A 19,998-nucleotide genomic window follows, 5' to 3' on the forward strand; every position below is an offset into this window, starting at 1 on the left:
ACCTTACAGGGTAATTAGATTCAAAACATAGAGAACCCCTCTAGGCAAAACCTTAAGTTACAAAAAAGATACACAGACAGAAATAGTTATTCTATTCAGCACAGTTCTTTTCTCAGCCATTTAAAGAAATCATAATCTAACACGTACCTAGCTAGATTACTTACTAAAAGTTCTAAGACTCCATTCCTGGTCTATCCCCGGCAAAGACAGAATATAGATAGACCCACAGACCCTTTGTTTCTCTCCCTCCTCCCAGCTTTTGAAAGTATCTTGTCTCCTCATTGGTCATTTTGGTCAGGTGCCAGCGAGGTTACCTTTAGCTTCTTAACCCTTTACAGGTGAGAGGAGCTTTCCCCTGGCCAGGAGGGATTTCAAAGGGTTTTACCCTTCCCTTTATATTTATGACAGTTGGTAAGCCTAAGGAAACACCTATTGGTGGTGCTGAGCTGAATACCATTTTGCTTTTGGATCTTGAATATTCTGAGGACATTATCTGGCTGGCTCTGTTTGGTGAACTGCTGCAGCTGATGGCTGATCCAGTCAGGAGTAGATTCATACATTTCAAGACCAGAATGGACCATTATGATAATCTAATCTGAGCTATTCTCTATTAACAACTGCTTTTTGAGATAAGTCAGTTAGCCACTTCTTAATTCATTTAATGTGTGACAGGGTGATATCCTGTGCAGGGCAAGAAAGTGTTAAAGACCATACTTGGACTCATGTACCATACTCACTGCACCTATCCTGGGTTTGGTCCTAAAAGTAGGGGAAGTCTGGCAGTTAGCCTGGAGGCTGGCTGGGCTGGCAAGAGATGGAAGATTTTCTGACTCCAAATGAAGCCACTCTGGAAACTGAAGAAATATCTATTAGAGATAAAGAATGGACACAAAGTAGAAAATAAAAAAAGAGAAAAGTAAAAGCAGAAACAGATGATGGATGATAATCTCATTAAAATAACAGTGCTGAGGAAGGAAACAAACCAAAATGTCAAAATTGTAAGATCCCTAGACAAAGAAATAAGACGTTAACGCTGTGAAAGTAGCTGATTGGGTTAAAAAGAAGCATAGAGAATATAGTAAGAGCGAGGAGGCTGTGAGGATGGGGATATTTAGTAGAATGTAAAAACGATGAGCAAGTTGATACACTGCTAAAAATTAAAATGCTGTGGAAAGTTAAAATAAGTTGCCAGCTACCAAAGTATTTGACTGAAACAAAAAAGGGGTAATACATGGAGTGCCATTATAACTGACCAATGATGAGCTAACTAAAATCACATTTCCTCCCCAACTCTCACAATTTGAATATACAAAACAGACTGTGGGGGAGGGGAATTGTGTGTCTTTAAGTGATGGATTTCCAGCTGTGCATTTTGGGAACTAGTGCATAGCTGTGACATCATCAAAAAGGCCCAAACAATCAAAGTCCCCAGACATTGTCCAATAAAGATTTTGTAGCTGCCCTGGGGCTGGACAGGATCACTCTTGAGGTCCCTTCAAACCATACAATAATATGATTCTATAAGAAGAAGGAGTACCTTTTATGTCTAAACCACATAGATGTGCAAAGAGAGAGAGAGAGAGAGAGAGTTTTGTTGTTGCTCTAACTGTTTGATATCAATCCTAGCTCAAAGCGATACCAAAAATCTGGAAAATGTGCATCCTGAAAATCTGATATTTCACAATAAACATCAATTTTTGATAATCTCTTAAAATTTGCTATTCTGACCTTTGTATATATTGCAATTTGTCTGAGACAACATTAAGTTTGGGTTGGGGAACACTGAGAACTGAACAGACTCTTACCTGCTCATGTCCAGACTTTCTAAGGTTTGGGGGTTTTAAAAGGTGTGCAATTTTTGTAAATCAAATATAATATTGTTTTCTGGGTATTAGCTGAATTCCATTGAATCACCTTAACGCTTTTTTAAGAAATTCTATTCTTGACTCTAAGATTTCATTATACTGACTATATATCTATTGTGTGCTGAATTGTACTGTCATCCTTTTAAAAAAAAAAACCAAGAGGGAGCCTTTTCTTAAGATCACTAAAAATATAATTTTCTTCTTTTTCATTATCCTAGACATGAGAGAGAGACATAGATTCTACTCTTATATCTGGCCTCTTCTGCTGTCTTGAGAAATCAGACACGAGAAATCCCTAACATACAGAGAAAAATACACTAAAATCACCACTGAGCACTCCTTATGAAATGGTACAAAGGAAGACAAACATTGTTTTTATTTTTACAAAATGATTACTGCTCCTGGTTTTAAAAAAAACCGAGGAAGTGGATGTGAATATTTTTATCTCAACTGGAACACATTTAAGAGTATTTTCTTCCAGTCATGACTGATGAAGTGGAGACATGAAAGCAAAAACTAAACACACTAAAGGCCACAGTCTTTTTTCACAAGTAAATAATGAGCAGTTTCCTTTACTATTTGCTGTTTTATGGTCCCACAGTAGCAGCTTTATGCCATAGTGTCAGCTGTATAAGCATTTTCATTCGATGCTGATATATTCAGGTGCTTATAACTTCCTTGAAAAATTACACCTTGGGATTCAAACTTATAAAGACTATGCCCAACCAAAAGGTGATTTTTAAAAAAATGTTGAGTTATCCAAATATGAAAAAATGGTTTACTTCATGTTACACAATAGTTTGTTTTTTGTTCATAGAAGGGATAGACACTGTTTCTCTTAAGTGGTCCAATTTCTCTCTAAAGTGAACCAAAGGGTAGAATCGGGCAATTGCTGATCTACTTAGAGGGTTTTCTCATGTTGCAGTATATCACAGGGTTATATTCCTTCTTTCCTGTTCAAAATTTATATGTTTCAGAGTAGCAGCCGTGTTAGTCTGTATTCGCAAAAAGAAAAGGAGTACTTGTGGCACCTTAGAGACTAACCAATTTATTTGAGCATAAGCTTTCGTGAGCTACAGCTCACTTCATCGGATGTGAAGTGAGCTGTAGCTCACAAAAGCTTATGCTCAAATAAATTGGTTAGTCTCTAAGGTGCCACAAGTACTCCTTTTCTTTTTGCCAACATTTATATGAGGATGTAAGGGGAGATAGGGAGTACATTGTGGAATTAAGTATCTTCAATACGTAGTGAAGATACACACCCATCAGATAGAACAGTGCAGATTATCAGGCAAGATCAGGGCTTGGATGCAAGTTAGCTGAAGAGAAGTCAGGTTGTGAAAACCCTGGATTTGGGGGTAAGAAGGGATTTGAACTTTAGGGCACAGAAGTATTCACAGTAAAACATATCTGAACTTTTTTTATACTAGAAACATTAGGCCTTAATTTCAGACTGTGAATGGAAGTTTCCACTATTCTAAAATGTTAAAAGGAAACTGATGTGATCATCATGGTTCTGTTTACACCTATTACACAACAATATTTTAAAAAAATAAAAAAACTGCTCTGTATATGCACCTAGAGCCTGCCTAGAGCGTGCCCTGTAATATGGAATATATAAACAGGAGAAAACAGTTGCCAGGCTGCAGTCACAAAACCAGCACCCGGCATTTGGTGTATCGTTGCCAAACATTTTAAAATTAATATGTAAAAGATTCGCTATGCAGCCAATCATAAGTAAATGTCATAAGACCTGATAATAATCTGACTACATCAATGGAATGACTCCCATTGACTGCAATGGTTTTTAAATCAGATCCTTAAGCCACAGAATGATAACTATTTGCAGGTTCTGATTCTCTCTTGAATTACTTCTCTGTTAAGGGTTCTTCCATTATTAAACAATACAGATTTAAAAGGCATTTTTATAAAAATATAGAGTACACACTTATCCGCAGTAATTTGTAAAATTAAAAAAATATTTTATAAGTTTCATGGTGGTAACAATTTGAATTAGGTTGTATCTTCCATGTTCCACAGAGCAAGAAAACTGTTTAGCTTCTCCTTGGGGGCTTTACCACCATAATGCTCATTAGACACAATCGAGAAGTGATAAGTCCTCTCCACTACTAGATACTTCTCTACTATAACAATGCAAGTCCTGGAAGAACTGAAAACTGAAGTGAAAATTTAGTGTATACTAAAAGAACCGAAGTGAGAAGTGTAAAAGTCTAACAGGGGTAGAGCTACTGCAAGTCCTAGACAGGAATAGAATGGAGGCCTACACAAGTGACATTGCTTTCAGGATAAAGCCCACAAGAGAAGAAATGTTTTAATTTTGTTATTTTCATTATTGTCCAATGCATATTATGAAATATTAAACCACCTGAATCTGATGCAAATTTGTATCTAATAAAGTCCCACACATCTACATCTAGGAACTTTGTAGGTAGATATGGAAATACAGAATGCTCTGACCATGAACATCTCATTTTAGAATACATTTATTTCTATGGTGTTTTGAGGTTATTTCTATATTTAGCTGTTATTTGCAGCTTGAATGTAGGGATAGAATCACTCAGCTGTGCTTTGAAGTCCTGAAACCCAACATACTTATAATATAAAGAGAAATAATCCTGGAATAAGGTATAAACTTTGATATAAAAGACTCCTATTTTAACCCATTGATTACTGTATGATTAATAATACACTTCATGATAAATAACAGAGCCATAACATATTAAATGTTTACTTTTCTGGCACACTGATGTGCACACAAAAATTCTTGATTAAAGCTATTTTTCAAATCCTTTGTGATGCAAAAAGTGTCAGGTGACAACCACTTCACTGTACATAGCAATAGTCTCTGCAGACTCAAACAATATGTTCATAGTTGCTTGTGTTATGGAGCTTTAATGGCATCTGTCTGACTTGATTTATGTTGCCTCTAGTCTGGAGTGAAACAGAAAGTTCCTTCTGATGACAGCCACTACTCCCTAAATCAGACCAAGAAATCAGAACAGCACATCCATCAACATGAACAATTAACTTCAAAATCAATTGCTTATTAATGGATAACATAGAATATATTGCACCCAAAGGAGTGACAACTGAGGTCCAGTTCTGTCAGGCTGTAATAAACCTTCTGCTAAAAAAAATAATAAATGAAAACAGGTAATGTCTAACGGACTTGTACAAGACATTTACATCTATAAACAAGAATATGCTTGATATTTCTTTATTTCAATTAGCTTTATTTACAACACAGCATTACCATAGTGTAATTATAGTATTAGAAGTGCTATGAATGACCTGAAATATGTAGAATTCCAAAGAAAGAAAGCTCAGTGAAGATGTAATATTAATGTTAAGAAATCGAGAAATTAAAAAGTCTATAAATGCAGGATCGAAGATGAAAGCTCCCTAACTCCACAACAATGGGAAAGACTTCAATAGGCACTGAATCAGATCCACAGAGACCTTCAATTTTTAAGATCTTGTATTGATTTATTTAGACAGTAAAGCTAAGGAATTCAATTTACCTACCTACAGAATGATAAGCTGAGACATGCCTGCCTAGATGGGAACCCGTGGTTCCAGGACTCTCTGGCCTTCAGCATGAGCAGAAAGCTGCTCCCTGCCTTCTTACACTCACAAAGTGCTGTGACTCAAATCCTATCTTCAAGTCAGAGCCTCTAAAAAAAATTGCCTTTCTGGGTGAAACCCTGGCCCCACTGAAGTCAATGGGAGTTTTGCCATTGACTTCAATAAGGCCAGGATTTCACCTGTTTTTCAAAATTAGGATGATTTCCCCAGACTACCTCACAGACCTTCTTCCTCTACTCAGCTCCCAGGTACTAACAGCTATCTAGTACCACTCACCTTTATTTGCTTTCACACAAACATGCTGTTGCTGGTACAAGAGCTTTCTCAACTGCTATTCCTGTCATTAGCAACAGCTGATCTGTATCTCTTCAGAAATCATCAGAACTCCATTTGGTTTGATTTTCCCCTTTGCTTAAGTCTCCTTTTATTACTGCTTTCTGTATTTTTTTTTTTTTTGCCATACATGGCTGAATTTTCAAAGTGCACACACACACAACCAGCATTGTACATACACACATACAAAAGCAACTACTGCAAATAGTTGTACTCAATTACACAATAGCAAACTGCAGACATAAGTAGTTCTGCATACAACAGAAGAAATATTTCTGAAAACTTAAATAACAAAGGACATGTCGCCTAACTCTGCATGGCTCTTCTGTCATGAGAATTCGGAGGATGATCTCTGGCTTATTTTCCATTTGATTTAAACCTCAGGCCTTATCTGATCTCACTCTCTCACACCAGTAAAAAGAAAAGGAGTACTTGTGGCACCTTAGCGACTAACCAATTTATTTGAGCATAAGCTTTCATGAGCTACAGGTCACTTCATCGGATGCATACTGTAGAAGGCGTAGATGATCTTTTTATACACACAAAGCATGAAAAAATACCTCCCCCCACCCCACTCTCCTGCTGGTAATAGCTTATCTAAAGTGATCACTCTCCTTACAATGTCTATGATAATCAAGTTGGGCCATTTCCAGCACAAATCCAGGTTTTCTCACACACACACACAAACCCACTCTCCTGCTGGTAATAGCTTATCTAAAGTGACCACTCTCCTTACAATGTGTATGATAATCAAGGTGGGCCACTTCCAGCACAAATCCAGGGTTTAACAAGAACGTCTGAGGGGTGGGGGGGGGGTAGGAAAAAACAAGGGGAAATAGGTTACCTTGCATAATGACTTATAACTATTTTACATTTGGGGACAATGTATACCTTCAGATCAGCGGCACTGCTATGGGTATCCGCATGGCCCCACAGTATGCCAACATTTTTATGGCTGACTTAGAACAACGCTTCCTCAGCTCTCGTCCCCTAACGCTCCTACTCTACTTGTGCTATATTGATGACATCTTCATCATCTGGACCCATGGAAAAGAAGCCCTTGAGGAATTCCACCATGATTTCAACAATTTCCATCCCACCATCAACCTCAGCCTGGTCCAGTCCACACAAGAGATCCACTTCCTGGACACTACAGTGCTAATAAACAATGGTCACATAAACACCACCCTCTACCGGAAACCTACTGACCACTATTCCTACCTACATGCCTCCAGCTTTCACCCTGACCACACCACACGATCCATCGTCTACAGCCAAGCTCTGCGATACAATCGCATTTGCTCCAATCCCTCAGACAGAGACAAACACCTACAAAATCTCTATCAAGCATTCTTACAACTACAATACCCACCTGCGGAAGTGAAGAAACAGATTGATAGAGCCAGAAGAGTTCCCAGAAGTCACCTACTATAGGACAGGCCTAACAAAGAAAATAACAGAACGCCACTAGCCGTCACCTTCAGCCCCCAACTAAAACCCCTCCAACGCATTATTAAGGATCTAAAACCTATCCTGAAGGATGACTGAACACACTCACAAATCTTGGGAGACAGGCCAGTCCTTGCCTACAGACAGCCCCCCAACCTGAAGCAAATACTCACCAGCAACCATATACCACACAACAGAACCACTAGCCCAGGAACCTATCCTTGCAACAAAGCCCGTTGCCAACTGTGCCCACATATCTATTCAGGGGACACCATCACAGGGCCTAATAACATCAGCCACACTATCAGAGGCTAGTTCACCTGCACATCCACCTATGTGATATATGCCATCATGTGCCAGCAATGCCCCTCTACCATGTACATTGGTCAAACTGGACAGTCTCTACGTAAAAGAATAAATGGACACAAATCAGATGTCAAGAATTATAACATTCATAAACCAGTCGGAGAACACTTCAATCTCTCTGGTCACGCGATTACAGACATGAAAGTTGCGACATGAAAACAAAAAAAACTTCAAATCCAGACTCCAGCGAGAAACTGTTGAATTGGAATTCATTTGCAAATTGGATACAATTAACTTAGGTTTGAATAGAGACTGGGAGTGGCTAAGTCATTATGCAAGGTAACCTATTTCCCCTTGTTTTTTCCTACCCCCCCTCCCCCAGACGTTCTTGTTAAACCCTGGATTTGTGCTGGAAATGGCCCACCTTGATTATCATAGACATTGTAAGGAGAGTGACCACTTTAGATAAGCTATTACCAGCAGGAGAGTGGGGTGGGGGGAGGTATTTTTTCATGCTTTGTGTGTATAAAAAGATCATCTACACTTTCCACAGTATGCATCCGATGAAGTGAGCTGTAGCTCACGAAAGCTTATGCTCAAATAAATTGGTTAGTCTCTAAGGTGCCACAAGTCCTCCTTTTCTTTTTGCGAATACAGACTAACACGGCTCTTACTCTGAAACCTCTCACACCAGTGTAATTCCACAAGACTTCATTGGAGTTACTCCTGATTTATACCAATGTGAGCGAGAAGAAACAAGCCTTTTATGTGTTAAAGTCCTAATGAAGGTGCCAGTTGTTTTTTTAATTGCAGAAAGCATAGCTGTTTGATTCAAGGCTCACAGGCTGCATCAAATTCAGGGCTCTGAGAAAAGAGAAAGAAAGCGTCAAAAGAAGTATTACTCTACCACTCTGTGTCCCACTTTAAGCATCTGTTTTACAAAAAACTATCCCCATTTTACAGCAAGATGGAGCTGCAATGATTCCAACTAATGTAGAATGTGTGCAGCTGTCTTTACCACTGTAACAACTTGGTGATAAAAACCCCTGTAGTCAGTGTACACTAGACTAGAGTATACACCAGCGGTAGCACCATTGGAGCTGAATTGTTGCTGAAAAATGAAAAGAATTCCCTAGCATAGGAAAGGCCTAAGAATGCAAGAATCCAGAAACATAACATCACATCAATTTCAGCAAAAACATGCAGAAGGGGCCACAACTAATTCTGTGTATCAGCCAAGATATTTTCTATTTCTGTATTACATCTGAATGTATTAAACACATACAGAGCAGGGACAAAAAAACTCTCCCTCACCTTTTTTTCTATTGTTAGGCTTCAACTGTATTACCACTAAATCACTTCAGCTGCTTAGTACATCCTCAGCCCCTTTCAATAACACTGTGAAAACAAAACACAAAGCACTACTGCATACTAAACACTGTCAAAGCTTTCTCACACTAGATAATAAATAACCCCAAATGGTATCTACAAAGGATAAACAATATTGCTTCTATGCTATAATAAAATAAGGTACTGGTAGCATAAGAGTCTAAAAGATTTACGGAGAAATAAAAAAGGACACATATTCCTATATCCTTCAAACATTAGGGTACAAAAATGAGTTCCTATGCTGTGCTGTATTTATCTTCAAATAGCTTTTTTAAATTCTCTAGCATGGTCCATCCCTGCTTTTTTCCCCCGCTCACACACAAGAAGGTTACTCACCCTGTGCAGTAACTGAGGTTGTTTGAAATGGTTATCCCTGTGGGTGCTCCACTTTAGTTGATTGCACGCCCCTGTGCTTGTTATCTGAGATCTGTAGGAGCAGCGCCTGTCTGGGTCGCACATGTGCTGTCCTGATCTCATGCCACCTCAGGCAGTTACATAGCACCGTGCCACCAAACTCCCCTCCGCCCCCTCGGTTCCTTCTCTACCGCAGAGTCTCTAGCATGAAAATTCCAAAGTAGAGGGGAGGAGGGAGGGTAGTGGAGCATCCAAAGGGACAACCATCTCAAAGAACCTCAATTACTGCCAAGGGTGAGTAACTGTCTCTTCTTCTTTGAGGAGTGTCCTGTGGGTGCTCCATGTTAGGTGACAGTAGAGCAGTGCCCATCAGTGGAAGAGAGGGGCTTCGGAGTGGCAATCATTGTGGATGATAAAACTGTAAGTCTCTAGAGCATCTGATGATGAATGCTGTTGCTCTATGGCATAATGTGTGAATGTATGGGCTGGCACCCAGGTTCCTGCTTTTTAGATATCCATAATGGGGACATGGTTGAGGAAGGCTACTGAAGCAGCTAGTGCTCTGGTGGAGTGTGTACAGGTCCCCGGTAGTGGTTGTATCTGTTGTTGATGGTAACAAAAGTCAGTGCAGCTGGAGGTCCATTTTGATAGCCTCTGTTTAGATATGGTGGATGCTTTAGCCCATTCCATTCTGGAAAGAAATAACTGTTGTGATTTTCTAAGAGTCTTTGTTCTCTCCATGTAAAAGGCTAGCACACTTCGGACATCCAGGGTATGGAGTGCTGCTTCTCGTTCATTCTCATGGGGTTTTGAAAAGAACGATGGGACATGAATTGGCTGATTCAGATAGAATGAAGATACAACCTTTCGTAAGAACTTGGGATGTGGTCTTAAGGTAACTTTGTTCTTGAAAAATATTGTATATGGGGGGTGCACCATGAAGGCTCCTATGTCCTCTATCCATCTGGTGGACGTGATGGCGGCAAGGAAGGCCATCTTCATCGAAAGGTGGAGTAGTGAACTAGTGGTTCAAATGGGGTACCATAAGTCCCCATAACACCAGTTTGAGGTCCCATGATGGAGTAGGGGCTCATATTTTGGGGTAAATGTTACAAAGGCTCTTGAGAAAATGCTTGCTAGTTGGGTGAGCGAAGATAGAGAACTCATCCACTTTGAGGTGGAATGCTGTAAGGTGCACTCTAATCAAGCTCTTGGAAAGGCCCGATTTCTTAAGTTCCTATATATAGTCTAGTACCAGTGGCAGAGAAGAGGAAACTGCCATGATTTATCTATTTTGGTACCATATATTGAATCACCCCCATTTGTTCAGGTATATATGTCACATAGTTGGTCTATGACTGTTCAAAAGAATGCTCCTTACTTCCTCTGAACAGGTCATTTTGATTTCTCAGAGCTAGGGAATAGCCATGCCTTGAGGTGGAGTTTTGCCAGGTTCAGGTGGTGGACCTTGCCCACATCATGAGAGAGGAGATGAAGTAGAAGAGGAAGAGCGTGTGGTGAGCACATGGTCATCTTTAGGAAGTAAGGAAACCATGTTTGTCTGGGCCACATGGGGGCTATCAAGATTATTCTGGACTTGTCTGTTCTGATCTTTCATATGACCCTCAAAAAGGGGTTGAAAGGTATATAGCAGGGGTATAGCATCCCATTTGATGAGAAAAATGTTGTCCAGGGAACGGGGTACCAGTCCCTCTCTGGAGCAGAATTGTGGGCACTTGGCATTTTGGGTCATTGGAAAAAGGTCTATAGTTGGGAACCCCGCAACTGTTTGAATATATTCCATAGCACGCTAGGGTTCATTTCCCACTCATAGCCCTGGGAAAGTTTTCTGCTTAGTGCATCTGCAGTGATGTTTTGGCATCCTGATAGTAGGAGGCTGAGATGTCAACATTGTGACTGATGCACCAGTTCCATAGTAGCATGGCTTCCATGCATAAGGAGTGTGACCGTTCTCCCCATTGTCAGATTATATAAAACATGCAAGCAATATTGTCTGTGAGGATCTTTATAGTTCTGTCCTTGATCATAGGTAGGAAATGGGAGCATGCATTGCAAACTGCCCGTAGTTCCAGTAGGTTTGTATGTAGAATGGCTTCCAAAAGAGACCAGCAGCCTTGGACTGTGTGATTGCACCAGTGAGCTCCGCAACCTAGTAGGGAAGCATCCAGACTGATTATCATTGCAGGGTTCTGTATAAAGGGAACTTCTGCACCTACATTGTTTGGTTGTGTCCACCAACGTAGAGAGGTTTTTTTTTTTACTTTGGTTGGCATTGTGAGATGTTTGTTTATGCTGTCTCTGTGTGGAACATACAATTTCCAGAGCCAGGCTTGCAAGCATCACATGTAGAGACTGACATATTTGATGACAAATGCCATTGCTTACATGTGGCCCAACAGTTGAAGGCAGGTCCTGGCCAATTTCTGGGGACTGCCTAGTGTTGTGGAGATTAGATTTAGTAAAGTCATAAATTGGTGTCCGGGCAGCGAGGCTGTAAGCCTCCAGAAGGTCAATGTAGGCCCTGCTGAACTTCACTCTCTGCACAGGTATGCATGTTGATTTCTGTGCGTTTATTTGTCGGCCTAAATGTGTGAAAAGAACTACTGTGTTCTGAGTTGTTTATAGTGCCTCTTGTTGAGTTGAAGCTTTGAGTAACCAAACCTCCGAAGAGGGGGATATTATGACATCTTGCCTGCAGAGGTGAGCCACCACCACTAAAATACCCATGGGGCAGTGGACAGTCCAAAATGCAGTACTTTGTACTGAACCTCCTGCATGAGGGATGTATTGTTATAAGAAAATATGCATCCTGGAGGTTGACGGCTGAGAGCCAGTCCCCTCTTTCCAGTTCTGGAATTATGGTTGCTAACATGACCATACCGAAGTATTGGATCTTCACAAAATTGGTGAGTCTTCTTCAATTGAGAATAGGTCTCCGTTTTCCAGTTTTTTTCTGTGGTAGAAAATAATGTGAGTAGAATCCCTTCCCTCTGTGTTGTGTTGGTTCTACTGCGCTTAGGCATATGAGATAGTTTACCTCCTGTCACAGTAGATGTTCATGAGAGGGGTCCCTAAAGAGGGATGGGGAGGGAGGGTGGGTAGAGGGAATAGAGGTAAATGGGATGGAATAGCCAGTCTCGATGATCTCTAATACCCATTTGGCTGATGTGATGGTCTTCCAGGCTGGGTGGAATGGGGTCTGACAGTCTTGGAATGGATGGGAGGTACTGGGTGTTTCCAGCACTTGAAAATGTGGGCATCTTGGGCTCTCAACCAAGATCTGAAAATTTTTGTCTTGAAGGAGGTTGCGAGCACATCAAAGGCTGGGACCGGAGCTGTCATCATTGTGCAAGTCTCTGCTTACACCTTTGTCATCATATTGTCTCTGGGGTTGTGTATAAGGCACAGACTGGAATCTTTGCACCAAGTAATACTTGCCCTGTTTTTTTCTTATTTGTAGGGTGTATTTATGCCCAAGGATTTCAGAATCGCTCTGGAGTCCTTCAGTGTGTGGACAGACTCATCCGTTTTGGATGTGAACTGCTTGGGGCCTTCAAAAAAGAGATCCTTGATTGTTGATTGTACCACTTTGGGAAATCTGGAGCGATGGAGCCAGGAAACACATCACATGATTACAGCCGTGACAATGGAATGTGCTGCCATGTCTGCTGAGTCCAGAGAGGCTCTCAAAGCTATTCGAATGAGAAGATGGCCCTCCAAGAGGATCACTCTGAATTGCTCCTTTTTGTCTTTAGGCAGAAACTCAGTAAATTCCAATACTTTCAAGTAGTTGGTGTAATTATATTGGCCATTAACGCCTTATAGTTGGTGATCCTAAATTGTAGGGTCGCCGATGAGTAGGCCTTATGAACAAAAAGGTCTAGTCTCTTCCAGTCCATTATATGGGGTGATTCTGGAATGCTGTCTGCCCCTTTCATTCACAGCCTCCACCACAAGGGAGTTTGGTATGGGGTGTGAAAAAAATAATTCCATTCCTTAGAAGGAACATAATATTTTTTCTGCCGGTTTGCAGGTGGGTGGGACTACTGTTGGGGTCTGCCAGATGATTTTGGCCAGGTCCACACGAGCATCATTGATTGGTAGGGAGATTTTAGAAGACGTTGACATCTGTAGTGTGTCCAGCAGTTTATGCTGGGACTCAGCCACTTCCTGTAGTGGTATGTCCAGGGAAGCTGCCACCCCTCTTAAAATGTTCCTGGAATTGTTTGGAATCATCCCTTGTAGTAGGAGGTGGGGGCATGATGGCTTCATCCAGAGAAGAGGATGAGAAGTTGGTTGCTGGTGGAACTTTCTGGTCTGAAGTCTCCTCCAGTTCCCCAACTGCCTCTTCCATGGGTTCAGAGTGTGAAGGGGAATGTCTTGACTTCACCTGGGGTGGATTGGGAGGCTTGTGGTATTGTGCGTGGTCCCAGTAAAGCCACTGTGATGGAAAAGGCATGGGTGGTGGCATCCATGGGTGTCCATACCAGCTCTGAGTTTCAGGTCCAGGGTGATAATCCCGTTGTTGTGATGAACCTAGTCTGGTACTTGCATGGAAAGGTGAGGAGTGGTGGGAGGAGGAGATTTAATAAAGAAGGAGCTGATCTGTGCAGTGTGGTAAATTGATAATACCGAGAGTGTCGGGGTGAGGTTGGTATTGAGAAAAGGAGATTCCGGCATCAAGGAGATGAGGAGATCCTTGTGGCAGAGGAATTGCTGCAGTACTAAGAGCATCAGTACTAAGGAAGGTGTTGTTGATGGTACCAACGTCTGTGCCACAGTTGTCGGTGCCGAGGATCACGTGCTATGTGCTGTGAAGGCAGAAGGTGGCACCACAGCTTGCAGCAGTGGCAAGCTGCTCAGCACCATATGCCTCATTGGCTCCAAGAGTACCAAGGTGGAGGGGTTTGGTTTCCCTTTGTTGCCTTTGTCCAAGACAGCCCACTTAGGATCCTTTGCTCATGCAGTACCCACGGTACCAGATGGTCCCACTACCTCAGAGATGGAAGGTCCTGGTGCGGTGGGTACCGATGGGGTCTGCCAAGTTGGAGAACACTGCTTCTTGGTGGGTTCCCAAGGAAGGGAAGTCAGAGCCCGCTTTTTAGTCAGCTTCTTGGAGTGCTCTTTTGTCTGAGTATGTGGAGGAGAATGTCTGTCAGAGACTGGTGTGGGAAACTGGTGTCCAGGGCGAGTCTGTGATCCTGGCTCAGATGCCTGGCACAGAGACTTCTTCATCATGAGAAGGTTCAGTTGCAGGTCTCTCGCCTTCCTGGTACAGGCTTTCAGATTATGGCAACATGAGCACTTCTGCAGGATGTGTGTCTCTTCAAGGCAGTGGACACACTGTGAATGCCCATCAGAGACTGGAATAGAAAGTCTGCACAAAAGGCAGTGTTTAAAACCCAGGGAGCCAGACATGCCCCTCAGAGAAAGGTTTTCTCCCATAAGGAAGGGTAACTGAGCTATTGTAAAGTGTATTTAACAACTGGAACTTAATTTCCTAATATAAGAGAAAAAAAAGTTGGGATTTTTTGTTGGTTTTTTTAAGATAAGAAGAAAAAAACAAACAGTGAAGGATAAATAACTATAAAACTAGCTATAACTAACTATTAACTTAATAACTAGAGTAAATACTCTAAAGTACAAAGGCGCTGCTAAGTGCTCCGTCTCAAGCCGAGGGCGGTAGACAAGGAAATGAGGGGGGTTGGTTGCACGGCACTATGTAACCACCTGAGGCAGCGCAAGATGGGGAGAGCGAATGTGCGACCCAACCGGGCACTGCTACTACAAATCTCCAATTACAAGCACTGGGGCACGCAATCACCTAAAGCTGAGCACCCACAGGGATACTCCTAGAAGAAGAACCTACAATTCTTCATATTGGAACAAATTTTATATTCTTTTAACAAGGAAGCGATTTTAGCCACAACCCTTGTTACTGTTTTCATTTTTTTCATTCCCTGCTCCTTTCTTATAGCCTGCGTTCATTTTCAAAGTTTTTTTTTTAATTTTACTCCTTTCTCCAATCCTCCCCAACACATTTCCCAGATATACAGAAACTAGTTTTAATGGGCAGAAGCTGAGAAAGAAGTTGTCACATTTTCTGCCATCCAAAAAGGACCCAGAAAGTAAAGAATTTCATCCAAGAACAAAGTTTCTGATTTGTCAGGCATAGAACTCAAGATCAGGAAAGGCTAATTTCTGGAATGCAAAGTGAGGCCACTCCGCTCAATTTCAAACTAAAGAGAATTCAGTGAAATTTGGCAAAACATATTTATCCAGTCCCAATTTAAAGTATTTTTATTTTAATTGCTTGAGACATAGACTTACATGACCTGCATCCTAACACCCTTGCACTCAGGGATTCACCTCATTAAATTATGGCTGCCATTTTGAGTTTGAATTGAGAAGAATTGAGTCTTTGTGGCTATTTTAAATGTTTTTAAAACAATGTCAATTAAAAATACATATTTGAATATATGCATTTTACTTTAAATCTAAAGCTTTAAAATACTTTAAAGGACTAGTGGAAGTTGCTCCTTCTGAGTATTTGACAGGTACTGCAGTACACCAGGATACCTTATGGCAGTAGTCTATGATCCACAAAATGGCCAAAAATTAATCCTACAAAACAATGGGAGGTTTTTGGGTGCCGGGAAGATTGGTGAAGGCTTGTGGGTTTTCCTTAAACCAGTTCCACAGCCTCTAGCAGCATCCTTTCCCCAGTCCCAGAGTATAGTACGGTGGGGACATAGGAAAGGAAAGGAAGGACGAGAGCTTCACTATAATGGTTAGTGGCAGGAGGTGGAAGAGCAGGAGCAGGGGAAACCTATTGTTTCTTTATTCTTCTCCCCTGGCTGTAGTGATTGCTGGATTCTGCCAAATTTTAATTTTCTGTCATTGAGACCCTGCAAGCACCACTTTGTAACCCATTTGAGGGTCTCACTGCAAGAACAGAGAAACAACCTACAGGTTGATCACAATTATGCTATGCTTTTCTGTTGAACAGACTCAGTGTATTTCTAGCTCAGATTCCCTACATTGTTTTGTCAACAAGTGAGGGGGAAAACAAATCCAATAAACTACAGTACCCATCAGCATCTCTTAAAACCCCTACTGTTTCCTTTACTGAAACATTCTTCCTTATGCACTTCAAAGTTAGTACTTTACTTAGAGACAAACTGGCCAAGTGTTACGAATATGAATTATTTTGAAATTGGCATAATCTGCTGGAGAATGTACATCTGATTCTACATATTCATATTTAAATAAAAACCTCACACCACACTATGGCTAAACATTTTTAAAAAACAAAACCACTAGTGATTTCCCAGAGCAGAAAGGACTGGGAATACTGTGGAAGTAGTGCACTTGGATCCAGGGGGAGATAGCACCCCTCCTGCTGACCCAGTGGTGGTACTGACAATTAATTGGGGGAAACAGACAGCGTCTCCCAGGAGGCACCAAAAGAGCAATTTCTGTGCTTTGCTATTCCATGCTCTAGGAAGAGATTAGAAACCATGAAGTGTAAAAATAATTAAGTTATAAAAAGTACTTGACAGTTGAATCCTGTATATAACTCCCTTGGAGATTCTTAGTATCTCAAGCACTATAATACACACATATTTGATTATTGATCCTAAAACACAATCAAGACACTCAAAAGGGAAAACAAAGTATAACATTTTTAAAGCAATTCATCTTATATTTTGAATGAAATATTTTCTAGGCTTAAAATGTCACTCTGTCTCATTCATATCCATGGGGATCAATGAATAATGGCACTGATACAGGCATATGTTATTCTTATACTCATCAAGTAGGATTTCAGAAGGGTCCCTTCAGATTAATAGATGTTCACAGTAGGCTGCAAATCAAATCATTACTTCCTGCTCAGAATGCCTCAGAGTAGCTCCATACCGACACTCATAATGAATAGGGAATAAGACCACAAAAATTGCTGTTTAGCAATTCCTAGCTCCTTAGGTACTACAACTGTGAACAGGAAAAACAGGGGCACCCTCCAGAGGAGGAAGAATTGTCTATAAAGGCCTTTGTCAGTTTGTGCCTCACATGAGGGATGTAGACCCATTAATAGTAGTTTATTAGATGCTATTTTAATCTCTCACACCATGAAGCACAAGAAGATGGTAGAAGAATCCAATAGTAGCTGCCACAACATCATGCTGATTTTCATTAAATTTGTTGAAAGGGGACTCAGCATGGAATTATTAAACTACTTCAATGGCAAACGACTAAAATGGCTCATCTATTTATAGCCATCATACTCAATCTTTATTATTTGTATAGTGACACCTGCTAGTGCTGTTATAGTTAGGGTGCTGTCAGCCTCTCTTCTATAATTCATGTTTCTCACAGTCTTCTACAGCTGTGATAAAAACTTTCACTTGGCTGGAACTGGACAATAATAAGTATTCAGAAAATGTTTTAAGAAAATAAAACTGAAGAAAGTACAGTAGAGGTACTTTCTTGTATTCCTTGCACATCCAAAACTGACATCAGCCCTCACTATTTTCAAATTGCTTTTTGTATTTCAACAACTCAGATATAAATATGCTTTTTAAAATGCAAATTTACAGGCTGGTAGGCTTCATAATATGCTAGAATCTTCTGGGATTTTTTAGAATATATTTATAAATAGCTAAGTTATAAACATGGAAGTGTCTATTTTTGCTGAAGTCATTATGACACAAGTTCTAAGCACCAGCACTGCTATCATAGAAAATTCAGCTCATCCATATCTGAGTGGGATGGAGGTTGCCTGTGATAACAGCACTATCTGGAGAAAGAAGATTAGTAAGTGCCACTGTGGCACCTTAGTGTATCTGAAAGGTTTGAGTGACTCTAAACATTGATGACACGAAATAGCATCACAGAACTATGTACATTCTTAATGCTCTGCTGTCTTAGAGTCTGCACTGTGAATATAGATGTAGCCAATATTTTAAAATTATCTGTGGCTCATACATATTTGAGTTATATGGTAACAATCCTAGGCCAAATTTTACCCTCAGAGATGCACACACTACTCCTGTCTACTTCGGTGGGAATTTCACACATCTGCAGCCCAGGGCAGAATTTGACCTTATATCAGTTTTATACTATACATTTATTTATTGATTGAGATTTTCAATTTATACAAACTCCATACCAAAGGGAGCACATCCACAACTCCAGGCACCCTTGACATACATTTAAAGTCACAAGAAAACAGAAGCTACAAAGTAAAAATCAAAGCAACAGCACTTCCTTTCCTTCGCTAACATGAATCATCTGATCACCAATTCTGTGATCAATACAGTTTAAAATCACCACCACATTTTCCCGGCACACAAATCCCCTCCGTCAAATACTTAAGCCCTTTGCTCTGGTTGCTCAAATAAATGGGTATGGCACCATGCCCAGAAGATCAACACATTTGACTACTTCAGACCTTGAGAGGCAGAGCATTCCAAAGGAAAGGTGCCCTTACAGAAAAAAAAAAATCTACCAGCAGCCCCCTTCTTTGTATAAGGGACATTAAGCTCAAGAGCCTCTGCTGAACACAACTGTGGGCATTTGACATCAAAAGAGAGGTGGTCTTGAGGGTAGACAGGTGTGAATCCCTGTTTGGAACATGAAAGCGTTCAAAAAAAGACTGTTTCCATTTGGAACATGTATAAATCACCATTTCTTTCACAGTTCTCATGGGAAGATTTCATTCGCAGAACTTTGTTTGAACATTTTGCTGATATCTAATAATTAAAAAATAAAAACTTTAAATGAGTTGGAACCGTTCATAGAGTCAATGCCAGGAGGGTTCATTTTGATCCTCTCGTCTAACCTCCAGCATAACACAGGCCACTGAACCCCACCTAATAATTTCTGTATCAAGCCCATTAAGTTGTGCACATGCAGTAGCTAATCTACACATCCTCATCCCCCCTCTTCACTCACAGGTCAGATTTTACCTTCAGAGATGCACACATGTATCCAAGAGCAGAATTTGATCTTATATATTTTTGTTTGTTACTCCAACTTCTTTTAACTTAGGCACATATGCGCACTTCTATAACTTAATTCATGTGAACAGTCCCTCACATAGCTACTGATCCTGACTGGGACTCAAAGTGCTGCCATAATATAAATTATAAATAATATCCACAGCATTCTAGAGTTAAGTTAAAAACTTGTAAATTAACAGTGCAAAGCAGGGGAAACAATAGGTGCCATTTGAAGAAACTTTATCTATAACAAGAATATTTTAGTGGAAAATTTTAAAAGATACATTGCTGAAAACTTTGAGTGTGAAAAGAACAAAGGATTTGGACCCACCTAGGCCTCAGTCCTGCAAACACTTTTGCACTTGCTTAACTGGGGCACTAATGGGTTAAATTCTTTCCTCAAGGTGCTAGATGTCGAATAGGTGAGTGTAACTTAGGAATTTCAGGAGGCTATTAACAGATAGCAAGCTAGATTCTCAACTAATATAAATCAGTGTAGTTCCATTGAAGCAGATGGAATTTACACCAGCTGAGGACATGACCAACCGCATCTTAAAAACATTCTAAGTATATTGACAAAGTCCTTAAACAGAACATAGTATATGTAACAATTTACTTAGTAACATGTATAGTAAGCACATTAGTACTTGGGTACATTTCTGTGCAACAAG

The 19,998-nt window shown here is 40.5% G+C and overlaps 1 protein-coding gene across 10 annotated transcripts in view; it reads right to left on the reverse strand.

The window, feature by feature from the left end:
- Nucleotides 1–19,998, reverse strand: part of STPG2 (sperm tail PG-rich repeat containing 2) — a 407,840-nt gene that overhangs the window by 248,138 nt on the left and 139,704 nt on the right. For 6 of the 10 annotated variants that reach the window (XM_073340745.1, XM_073340744.2, XM_073340740.1 and 3 more), the window contains one exon: nucleotides 729–866. The exons of 3 other annotated variants lie outside the window; for them this stretch is intronic. In XM_073340745.1, the coding sequence (XP_073196846.1) occupies nucleotides 729–866 (138 nt within the window). The remainder of the gene's footprint in view (nucleotides 1–728; nucleotides 867–19,998) is intronic. One more of the 10 variants, XM_073340739.1, reaches the window with a different exon arrangement.

The sequence above is a fragment of the Lepidochelys kempii genome, chromosome 4 (genome assembly GCF_965140285.1).
Source record: "Lepidochelys kempii isolate rLepKem1 chromosome 4, rLepKem1.hap1, whole genome shotgun sequence".
NCBI lineage: Eukaryota > Metazoa > Chordata > Testudines > Cheloniidae > Lepidochelys > Lepidochelys kempii.